Here is an 11,734-nt window from a genome sequence, read left to right on the forward strand (position 1 = left end):
AGAGAGAGATTACAAGTAGGCAGAGAGAGAGAGGAGGAAGCAGGCTCCCCGCTGAGCAGAGAGCCCAATGCAGGACTCAATCCCAGGACCCTGGGATCATGACCTGAGCCGAAGGCAGAGGTTTAACCCACTGAGCCACCCAGGTGCCCCTCATTCATTTTTTTTCTATTGTCCTTTTAGGTCTATTTCATTTCTTTCTCTTTTTTTCCATTTATTTCCACTGTAATATTTATTTATTTATTTTAAAGATTTTATTTGTTTATTTGACAGAGAGATCACAAGTAGGCAAAGCAACAGGCGGGGGGGGGGGCGGGGAAGCAGGCTCCCTGCTGAGCAGAGAGCACAGTGTGGGGCTCCATCCCAGGACCCTGAGATTATGACCTGAGCTGAAGGCAGAGGCTTAACCCACTTAGCCACCTGGGGGCCCCAACTCTGATATTTATTATTTCTTTCCTTGTACTAACTTTGTGTTTCATCTGTTCTTCGTTTTGTAGTTACTTTGTAGTTTAAAGTTAAGTTGTTTGAGATTTTTCTTGTGTTTTGAAGTAGGCCCGTGTTGCTATAAACTTCTCTCTTCCAATCTCTTCTAATGCATCCCATAGATTTTTGTATGTTGTATTTCTGTTTTCGCATGTCTTTAGGTATTTTAAAATTTTTCCTTTTATTTCTTTGATGACCCATTGTTGTAGCATGTTACTAATCTCCACATTTTTGTGTTTTTTCCATTCTTTTTCTTGTAATTGACTTCTAGTTTCCATACCATTGTGGTCAGAAAAGATTCTTTTTTTTTTTTTAATTTTTAAATTTTTTTTATTTTTAAAAAATTTTTTTTAAAGATTTTATTTATTTATTTGACAGAGATCACAAGTATGCAGAGAAGCAGGCAGAGAGAGAGGAGGAAGCAGGCTCCCCGCTGAGCAGTCGGATGTGGGGCTCCGTCCCAGGACCCTGGGATCATGACCTGAGCTGAAGGCATAGGCTTTAACCCACTGAGCCACCCAGGGACCCCCAGAAAAGATTCTTGATATGATTTCAGTCTTAAGTTTATTGAGAGTTGTTTTGTGGCCTAACCCATGATCTGTCCTGGAGAATGTCCCATGTGCACTTGACAAGAATGTGTCTTCTGTTTCGGATGGAATGTTCTGTGTAAATCTATTAAGTCCATTTGGTCTACTGTGTTGTTTAAGGGTGATGTTTCCTTATAGATTATCTGTTTAGGTGATCATTGATGTTAAGTGGAGCATTAAAATCCCCTACTATTGCTGTCAATCTTTTCCTCAAGATTATTAATATTTGCTTTATATATTTTGGTCCTCCTATGTTGGGTGCATAGATATTTATAATAGTATATCTTCTTGCCAGGTTGACCCTTTTTATCATTATGTAATGACCTTCTTTGTCTTTTATTACATTCTGTTTTAAAATCTGTTTTGCTGGGGTGCCTGGGTGGCTCAGGTGGTTAAACGTCTGCCTTTGGCTCAGGTCATGATCTCCAGGGCCTGGGATCGAGCCCCACATCCAGCTTCCAGCTCAGCAGGGAGTCTGTTTCTCCCTCTTCCTCTCCCCCTGCTTGTGCTTTCTCTCTCTCTCTGGCTCAAGTGAATACATAAAATCTTAAGAAAATAAATAAAAATAGAATCTGTTTTGTTGGGTAAGTTCAGCTAAACCAGCTTTTTGTTTGTTTCCATTTACATGGAATATCTTTTTCCATCCCTTTACTCTCAGTCTTTACTTCTTTTTTTTTTTGTTTTCTTTTTAGATTTTATTTCAAAAGCTCCACTTCTGAGCTGAGTCTCTTATAGGCAGGGTATAGATGAGTCTTGTTTTTTGGGTTTTGTGTGTGTTCTTTTTTTAAGATTTTATTTGTCAGGGAGAGAGAGAGAGCGCAAGCGAGCTAGCACAAGCAGGGGGAGTGGCAGGCAGAGGGAACAGCAGGCTCCCTGCTAATAAGCAAGGACCCCAATTCGGGACTCCATCCCAGAACCCTGGGATTGTGACCTGAGCCAAAGGGAGATGCTTAACCAACTGAGCCACCCATGTGTCCCTTGTTTTTGTTTATAAATCCGTTCAGCTACTCTCTGTCTTTAATTAAAGGATTTAGTCCATTTACATTTAAAGTAATTACTGATAGGTGTGTACTTATTGCCATTTGGTTAATTGTTTTCTGGGTGTTTTTATTGTTCCTCTCTGTTTCTTTCTTCTCCTTTTCTCTTTCCTCCTGGTTTGTTAATTTCCTTTAATGTTATGTTTAGATTCCTTTCTCATTTTCTTTTTATATTTGTGACAAGTTTTTCTCTTTGTGGTTACCAGGAGGTTCACATATACCATTCTATGTATATAGCAGTCTGTTTTAAGTAGCAACTTAATTGAAACTCATTCCAGAACTCTGCATTTTTATTTCACCTTCTGTATTTTATGATTTTTATGTCACATTTTATACTTTTTCATTTTATGTATCCCTTAACTAATTATTATAGCTTTAGTTAGTTTTACCACTTTTCTCTTTTGACTTTTATGCTGGCTGTATAAGTGAGTAAACGTACTACCTTTACAATATATTTTCCAGTGAGATTTTTACTTTAGTATGTTTTCTTGTCATTATTAGTAGTCTTTCATTTCAGCTTAAAGAAGTTCCTTTGACTTTTTTTTTTTTTAAGACTTTATTTATTTGACACAGAGAGAGAGAGAGAGATCGATCACAAGTAGGCAGAGAGGCGGGCAAAGAGAGAGGAGGAAGCAGGCTCCCCGCTGAGTAGAGAGCCCGGTGTGGGGCTCTGTCCCAGCACCCTGAAATCATGACCTGAGCCAAAGGCAGAGGCTTAACCCACTGAGCCACCCAGGTGCCCCCATCTTTTGACATTTCTTATAAGGTTGGTTTAGTGATCATGAGCTCGTTTAGCTTTTACTTATCTGAAAAACTGTCTCTCTTTCTATTTTGAATGAATGAGAACCTTCTTGGTGGAGTATTCTTGGTTGTAAGTTTTTTCCTTTAAGAACTTTGAATATGTCTTGCCAGTCAATTTGGCCTTCAACGTTTCTTCTGAAAAATTTGTTCATAACTCTATGAGGTTTCCTTTGTATGTGTCAAGTTGTTTTTTTCCTGCTGCTTCTAAGAACTCTCTTTAACTTTTGACATTTTAATGATAACATGTCTTGGTGTGACTCTCTTTGGTTTCATCTCTTCGGAACTTTCTGACCTTCTTGGATCTGGATGTTGATTTCCTTCCTCAAGTTAGGTTTTTCAATTATTATTTCTTTGTATAACTTTTCTGCCCCCTTCTTTTCCTTCTAGGACCCCTATAATGAGAATGTTTTTCTGCTTGATGTTGTCCTGTGTGTTCCTGAAGCTATTTTCATTATTTAAAATTCTTTTTTCTTTCTGTTCCCTTGTCTGGGTGAGTCCATTCCTGTGTCTGCCAGGTTAGTGATCTGTTCTTCATCCAGTCTACTGTTGAACCCCTCATGTGTAGTTGTCAGTTCAGTAATTTTATTCTTCAGCTCTGTGATTTTTGTTTGGTACTTTCATATATTTTCTCTCTCTTTGTTGAAGTTCTCCTTGTGTTCGTTCATTCTTCTCCTGAGTAGGCATCTTTATGACCATTATTACTTTGATCTCTTCATCAGGTCGATTACTTATCTCCAGTTCATTAAAGTCTTTTTCGGAGGTGTTGCCTTGTTCTTTTGTATTGAAATAACTCCCTCTCCCAGTCTTGAGGGAGTGGCCCTGTGTACAAGATTTTCTGTGGGGCTTAGAGGTACGAGGGAGCCATGTGCTCAAGGGGCATCCCCTGTGTCGACTTCACACACCTGTCAGCTGTGTGTGGGTTGGGGTGGAATGGGTGTGGGGTGCTTGTCTGTCTGTAGCCCATGGAGGAAGGAGTGAAGGAGCCCGGGTGGGTCTCGCTTGACTGGCTGTGCTACAGGTTGCATTGTTGGGTGCGGCTGCTCACCTGGTTGGTTGTGGTTTGGCTGCAGCACAGTGAGGTAGTAGTGCATGGGGCTCTTGCTCCCCAGCTGTGCTGTGGCTGTGGCATGGGGGCGCAGAGCATGCCCAGTGGCATTAGGTTAGGGTGGGGTTGCCAGCATGGCTCCTGCCAGCACAGACATTAGCAAGGTTAAATGAGATTGCAAAAGTGGCATCTACCTGCACTTTCATCCCCAGGGAGAGTCTCAGCAGGATCCTGCTTTCCAGGTTGCTTTAGATTAATAAGGCGGTTTCCTTCACATACAGTCCAGAGGCTTTTCAGACTGCTTCTTTTTTGCACGAGGTTGTGGAGTGAGTTTGTGCGTGAACCTAAAGTCCGTTCTCTGTTCTTTCCAGTTCTATGGTTCTGGATGCAGCCTGTTGGTTTTCAAAGCCATAATTTTGGGAGCTCATCTCTCTGGTACAGGACACAGTGGTTGGGGTGCCTGGTGTGGAAGACAAAACCCTTGGTCATCAGGGAAAATTCTGTATTTTTGAGATCCCTCCTGATTGTCGGTAACCTTGCCTGGGATGGGGCTTTTGCAGAGAGTGTGATCTCTGACTTTCCTGCCTCTCTCAGTGCAGCCCTTTTATCTTCTGTTACGGATATGCTGCTCATGTAGTCTGCAGGACTTCTTTGAGGAATGTATTCCATATGTAGTAGATTAGCTGTGTCTGTGAGAAGAGGTGAGTTAAGGATCTTCTTACGCTGCCATCCTGAATGATCCATCTTTTTTTGGGCATTTTAAATGAAGTCCCTTAATTGTTCTTATGAAAAGCCTTTTGATTTTTAGGGAATTTTACTAAATGTTCAGTAACAGAATAGCATCGGTGCTGTTTCAAATAAATATTTAGAATATTGCCATCAAATGTAAATATCACCACCTGCTCCCTTCACTTTCAGCTTTGCAGTAAGGTCAATTCTAGGCGGTCATCTTCTGGAAGAGAAAAATTAATTATTATAGAATGTGTAGCTTCAAGGATAGCATGCTAGAGTACAGTTAGTCTTCTACTCTAGACATGAGATGATATTCCTTGTAATTAAAAATATTACTTCAGTAATATCGGTACTTTTCAAGGGGAAAATATAACGTAAGTTTTGTAAGGTTTGTTGTTGTATGTTTCTATTGGCTCATATATTTATGGAATAAAATAAAAGTTGATTCTTGTCCTTGTTTCCAGGACCTTTCGTGGTACGAGCTTTCCTTCGTAGTTCAACAAGTGAAGGTTTGTTACTAAAGATCAAGCCATTGTTGCCTAAAGAAGTAGAAACCGAAGAAAGTAATGAGAAGATGCCTGAAAATATTATATTATGAAATTATTTTCAGTGGATTAAGAAGCAACAGAAAATTATAAAACTATATAATTTCTACATTTGGTGTCTTGTTATTTCTCAGTCATTGCACTTGACAGTGAATTTTAACACTTGGAACATCTTACAACACTACTTTCTTTCTTTTTCTTTTTTAAAGATCTTATATATTTATTTGAGAGAGAGAGAGAGAGCACGAGCAAGGTGAGGGGCAGAGGAAGGAGCAGACTCCCCACTGAGCAGGGATCCCGATGCGGGCTTGATCCTGGGACTCCAAGATCATGAACTGAGCCAAAGGCAGACACTTAACTGACTGAGCCACCCAGGCACCCCACAATACTTTCAAAAATAAGAAAATAAAATTTTCTCTCTCTAAACCTATATTTTAAATCTTCCTAAATTGTCTTCCTTAGAATTCAGATTCTGCATGCTGGTAATTATAGCAGCAATTTCTAGCTTAATAACTTTCCCTTGGGAGCCATACTATTCTGAGAGAAAAGTAATATTCTTAATTTTCATGAGACAGAGAATGGCAGAGTCATGAGCTATATCACAAATATGACTATTTTCTAAAGAAAAAGTGTGGCATATGTTTATTCTAAAAATTCTAAATGTCATTTGTGATAGCATGAGTATAGAAAATGACGTAGACATTAAAACATGGGAGAGAAACCTTTTTTTCCTTTTAGGAATTAATTTATAAGAGTATTTGTGGTTTTTTTGGTAATAATTGTACTATATAACTTTTTTTTTTTAAAGATTTTATTTATTTATTTGACAGACAGAGATTGCAAGTAGGCAGAGAGGCAGGCAGAGAGAGAGGAGGAAGCAGGCTCCCCGCCGAGCGGAGAGCCTGATGTGGGGCTCGATCCCAGGACCCTGGGATCATGACCTGAGCCGAAGGCAGAGGCTTTAACCCACTGAGCCACCCAGGCGCCCCTGTACTATATAACTTAATGTTACCTTGCAAAATACATACAGTGAATCATGTTTTCATATACTTAACCTCATTTGAGCCTAAATTCCTTTAATAGCAACTAGTAGGTTTGGTTAGTGTTTGTTGAATGAACATCCCATGATGTAGATAGAAAAACTTCATTTAATGGGAAGAGTCAGGCTAGGAAGTTGAGTGTCTTTCATCAAGTGTCAGTTTGCAAACTTATTAGTCTTTAAGTATTTACTGGTAGGTGACAAAATGGAAAACATAAGGATAATTTTGGCATGCAGTTGCCCATTGTCCTTTTTTTGGGATGATTTTCTTTACTCAGAGACTACCTTTTTTTTTTTTTGCAGATGTTCACATGCTTCTTTCGTGACGTAATAGTGTTGAAAATTTGTTAGTAGGTTTAGTAACATCCACTCTGTAAAGAGTATTTTGGCAATTCCCAAATTGTTTCTGAAACACAAGTGGTTGGAGAAGTCTGAATGACCTTGAGCAACCATGGTACCTCATTAAGCTTTTTCCCACAGGAAAATTAAAATTTGAGGGCTGTTTATCAAAAACAGCTTTTTTAAAAAAAGATTTTATTTATTTATTTGAGCGAGAGAGAGAGCACATGCAGGCAGAGGGACAAGCAGACTCCCTGTGGAGCAGGGAGCCCGATGCGGGGCTGGATCCCAGGACTGCGAGATCATGACCTGAGCCAAAGGCAGAGGCTTAACTGACTGACCCACGCAGGCACCCCACCAAAACCAACTTTAACATTAACTCCAAAACAGCAATAGCAGTACTTTTTGTTGAGTGCCTGCTGCTATCTTGTGGTTTACATGCACCCTCTCAGCAGCTCAGTGAGGGGCGGCTGGTACTCCCACTTGCAGGGTAAGGAATTTGAGACTTGTGTGAGCTCCCCTACAGTAAGACTCAAACCTAGATCTGTCTGATTTTAAAATCTGTTCTCTTAACCACATAACAAGGTATTTGATCTCCTGTTTACATATTCTAAAAAAAATCAAACTGTTTAGCTGAACAGTTTAAAATTGTAAAAACATTGGATAATTATACTTCAGTGTCTTCGTCTCTCTGGTTACAGGGTTATGGCAAAGCTGTGTAAAGAAAGTAGAAATTAGAGTGTTAGAAGGCGATCTCTGAGAAAAGAGTAGTGTAGGATGGGGAGAGAAAAAGATACTTGTTTTCCCCAGTTACTGTTTTTTGAAAGCTTACTGATTAATCACTATTCTAAGATCCTAATTTAGAATAGACGTTCTATTACTATATTTATAGATCTTCTGATGAGTAGATTAAGCGTACTCCTATGATGGGAAGTTTTAAAAACACTAATAAATATAAAAAAATAAATCTATTCATAATTCTACTACTCAGAGATAACCAGCATTAATATTTTGGTGCTCTTCATTGTCTTTTTAAATCAACAGACAGAGAGAGAGGGAACATACACATACGATGCTATAAAGTAAGCATTTTTCCATATTATTTAAATCTCATACGGAAAGCATCATTTTGATGGTTGAACAATATTCCATCCTATTGATGCTGTAATTTATGGAATCATTTCCTAATTGTTGGACATTTAACTTGCTTTCAGATCCCCCTCCTCTGTTATTTACAGTGCTTTGGAGAAAATCATTGAGTATTATTTATTTTCCTCTATTCCTAGGAGTGATACTCCTGGCTTAAAAGGTGTGATATGGCTAGAAGTCTTAATTATGTCTTAGAAATGTGCCTTTGTGATCAGAACAAACCAGAACAAGGAAATATGGTTGGAAAAGTTGCTCTGGGCAAGAACATTCCAGGGTTTTATTAACTGGCCTGTGAATAAATTATTCCCTACCCTTCCATTAGGCATTTTTTCCTTTTGGCTAACTAGAACTAATGTTGAGTTGGGTGTTTATAGTGGTTTATTTCTGGAAAAATAGAACTGTGCTAGATTACCCTTAATGTAAATATCTTTCTCTTTTGTATTATTATTTTATTTTCTTCTTAGAGAATAGAAAATTAAATCTTCTATTTAAAGAGATAAAAAACTTAAAGTTTTATATTAAGTACCAGGGATATTCAAACTTTAGCCTGCATCCAAGGATATCACCTGGTAGGCTCATAGTCACAAATTTCTGGGTTCTGCTTAGCAGTCGTTGGTGGCCCTTGAAAATTTTCATTTCTAACAAATTCCCAGGTGATGATACTGCTGTTCCTTGGACAACACTCTGAGAACCCCCGTTATTTACTAATGGCTCTGTTAATCCTGGCTAGATTTAAAAAAAAAAAAAATCTCTGGCTGTGGTACCAGCAACAGTTTATTTAAAAATTCTAGGGGCACCTGGCTGGCTCAGTAGGGCACACAACTCTTAATTTCAGTGTTGTGAGTTCAAGCCCCATGTTGGGCATGGAGCCTACTTTAAAAAAAAAAAGAAAAAAAATTCCACAGGTAGTTCTAATGCACCAGGACTGAGAATCACTGGTATATACAATTAGCTAGGTTATAAAGAAAAGTAAAATTTACAATTAAAATAAGGAGTATCTCTTAAAACTGGGATAATAAAAAGATAATGTACCATATTTAAGAACCAGGGCTAATTACAGGTTTCTGGTCTATCTCTATGTGTAAATAATTTAAATTCTGGGTTCTTTGTGAAAAAAACAGTTCAAAATCTGTAGTCTTCTGTAAAATAAGGACATCATAAGATGATCACCGCTCTACTTTCTGACAAAATTTTATGATATACTTTTTGCAGGTGGCATTTCATGTCGCTGGAAGTTATGTAATATAACATTAATTAATGTTACTAATATAAACATACATGTGAACTTAAATTTAATGGTACGATTACGAATTGGCTTGTGAAGGACCAGATGCTTGGCGGGAGTTGGGGGCATTTATAACTCTAGTGATTGTTTTTCTGTAGCAAGCAGTTAATCAGAGTATCCAGTAGGTGGCGATCATAACCTATCATACAACTTTTAAATAGCCTTGAGCTTATTGGTAAATACTTGTTTTTTCATTTGACTATAAAGATAAAAAAGCAAAATTACTGTATAGACCACTTGGAGCTTTGTTTTATAATAGGTCTTTTTTATTTGTTCATTTTATTCTGTTTTGGACATACCATGGAGTTTGCTTTAGTTGTCATTTTAAGTAGTGCTTTTAGAATTCTTTTTACTGTTTTGACTTTTATCATAGAATTTTTCAAACATATAGTAAATTTTTAAAAAATTTTTTTTAATTTTTATTTTTTTTTATTTTTTGACAGACAGAGATCACAAGTAGGCAGAGAGGCAGGCAGGAGAGAGAGAGGAGGAAGCAGGCTCCCCACTAAGCAGAGAGCCCGACACGGGGCTCGATTCCAGCACCCTGGGATCATGACCTGAGCCAAAGGCAGAGGCTTTAACTCACTGAGCCACCCAGGTGCCCCTCAAACATATAGTAAATTAAAAAAAATAAGGAACACCTGTTCACTTATCACCCAGCTTCAGCAATTATCAGTGTTATGCAGTTGTGCTAGTTACATCTATCCCTTTCACCTATCCACCAGCCCCTAGTTTGTCCTTATGCCTGCTAGAGTAAATTAAAAGGAAATCCCATGTATCCAGAGTCAGACACCTTAGGCTCAGACACCTCAGACATCCATTAGGCTGCATGGTTCTCTGAAAAATCTCATATATTGTATCTCTTAACCTACAGCATTTTAAGAATAATCAAGCTATAATTACAAGAAGATTTTAGGTCCTAGAACCCATTGTTTTTGTGTTCTACTGTGGCCATTGAGGGCTTTAGTTTTTATTATATTCTTCATGTAATACTGGGCAGGTATCTATTTTTCATGTAATAATGGGCAAATATCTATTTCTATTGCTTTGAGAACTTAGGGCATAGTGACAGTTATGAGAGGTTGTGTATAACTATCAATACTTCAAAAAAGAAGGAATTTGGTATCTTAAATTTTTATTTTTGAATCAACATATAAAATTAGAAACGTAAGTGTTATAAGGAATAGTTTGAATTAATATTTTTATCTGAATGTTTCCAGAGGAACAAAAAGTTTTACCATATTGTTTTATTTTAAAAAATAGAAGCATATTAAATAAATTTGGCAAAGTAGAGAAAGAAAGAACACTGAAAATTTTAAAGAAGACAACGACCCAAAATCCCTTAAATAGCCACATAACAGTTTGTTGTACTTCCCTTTTTTTCCTTTTCTCTATGTGGAGGTCTCCTTTTCCCCTGAAAGAGTGTGTCTGTGGCCATGTTGGGTTCGGAGCAGAAGGAAGACTTCTTGGCTCTGGTGGTTTCCCACATCACCAGCTCTTTAGTCACTTCCTTTTGAAAAAAGGCAACCAAAAACCATCGCTAAGTATTTGCTGAATGAACGGTCTAAAGCTTTCTGTATCTCATCATACATTACATAAATTTTATATTATTCTTTCCTAAGTAGGTAATTGCTTTCACGAAAACTTATGTATACATTTTTTTAAGTAGAAAAAAACCAGTGTTTCTCAAAGGGCAATAAGTATATACCATTTAGTGGCACAAGAAATGAATTTCAGTGGCAAGTGAACCACACTTGAAATTAATAGTTAAGTATATCTTTAATGTATCATAGAAAAATACAGCATATAAAGACCATGATTTCATGGGTATCATGACATGGGATGACATTACAATAGGTGATTATTTGTAAAGCCCATTTAAAAACATTAAGAAATTATATAAATATATAAACTGCTTTCCGAAGTGGCTATCCTATTTTATATTCCCTTCAACAGGGCTTGAAGGTTCTGGTTTCTCCACATCCTTGTCAACATTTGGGATTGTCTGACTTTTTTATTATAGCCATTTCTGTGAGTGTGTAGTAGTCCTACGTATTTTAATTGAGAAAATGTGTTTTTTTGCTGAGACAGTATTTAGATATAAATGATAGTTTTAAAATGCATACCGTTGTAAGATGGAGCTTGGGTGCTGTGAAGCTCTAGAAGTAGAGCTAGAACTAACGTGGACTCTATAAAGAACCAGATTCTGGCACAGAGTGAAGCAACACGTCAGTGCTGGGGACTCCTACGAAGGAATGGTGACCTTCTTACTGAGCATGTTTACATGCAGCCGGATCAGCATTCTCCCGTCAGAGGAAATCGACTGACTGACTTCACCGGGGAAGGAGTGCATCGTATGGGTTTGGGATGATTCACAGAATCTAAGGAAAAGCGATGGTGTTGGGAAAGGCTGGGATAAGAAGCAGCTCGTGGAATCCAAGTAGCAGGAACCAATAGACCGTTTCCTCAGAGAATCTAGGAAGCTACTGAATGAGCACTATTTTCTGACCTCATGTCGTTGCACTCCAGACTCAAGTTTTCAAGGCAGACAGTCTGCTGTGGCCTGGTATAGTTTACACAGCCCTTCTTGGTCAGGATGAGACAGAATTGATCATCTCACCCAAAGGGCATGCAATAGAGCAAAAAAAAGTTCCCAGAAGATGATTGAAGTGCTTTTACCAAAAAAAAGAAGCCA

At 38.0% G+C, this 11,734-nt stretch overlaps 1 protein-coding gene across 2 annotated transcripts in view; it reads left to right on the top strand.

Annotated features, from left to right (window-relative positions):
- The window catches only part of MRPL1 (mitochondrial ribosomal protein L1), a 108,073-nt gene extending 102,415 nt beyond the window's left edge, over positions 1-5,658 (top strand). Inside the window, exon 10 of one of the 2 annotated variants that reach the window (XR_013966425.1) lies at positions 5,147-5,335. Coding sequence is in view for 1 of the 2 variants with exons in the window: in XM_080796922.1 (XP_080653048.1) it covers positions 5,147-5,280 (134 nt within the window). In the remaining variant the exon portion in view is untranslated. Of the gene's footprint in view, positions 1-5,146 lie in introns of both variants that reach the window. The other variant, XM_080796922.1, reaches the window with a different exon arrangement.
- Positions 5,659-11,734: the final 6,076 nt, after the last annotated feature.

This window comes from Martes martes (genome assembly GCF_963455335.1).
Source record: "Martes martes genome assembly, chromosome: 2".
Lineage (NCBI taxonomy): Eukaryota > Metazoa > Chordata > Mammalia > Carnivora > Mustelidae > Martes > Martes martes.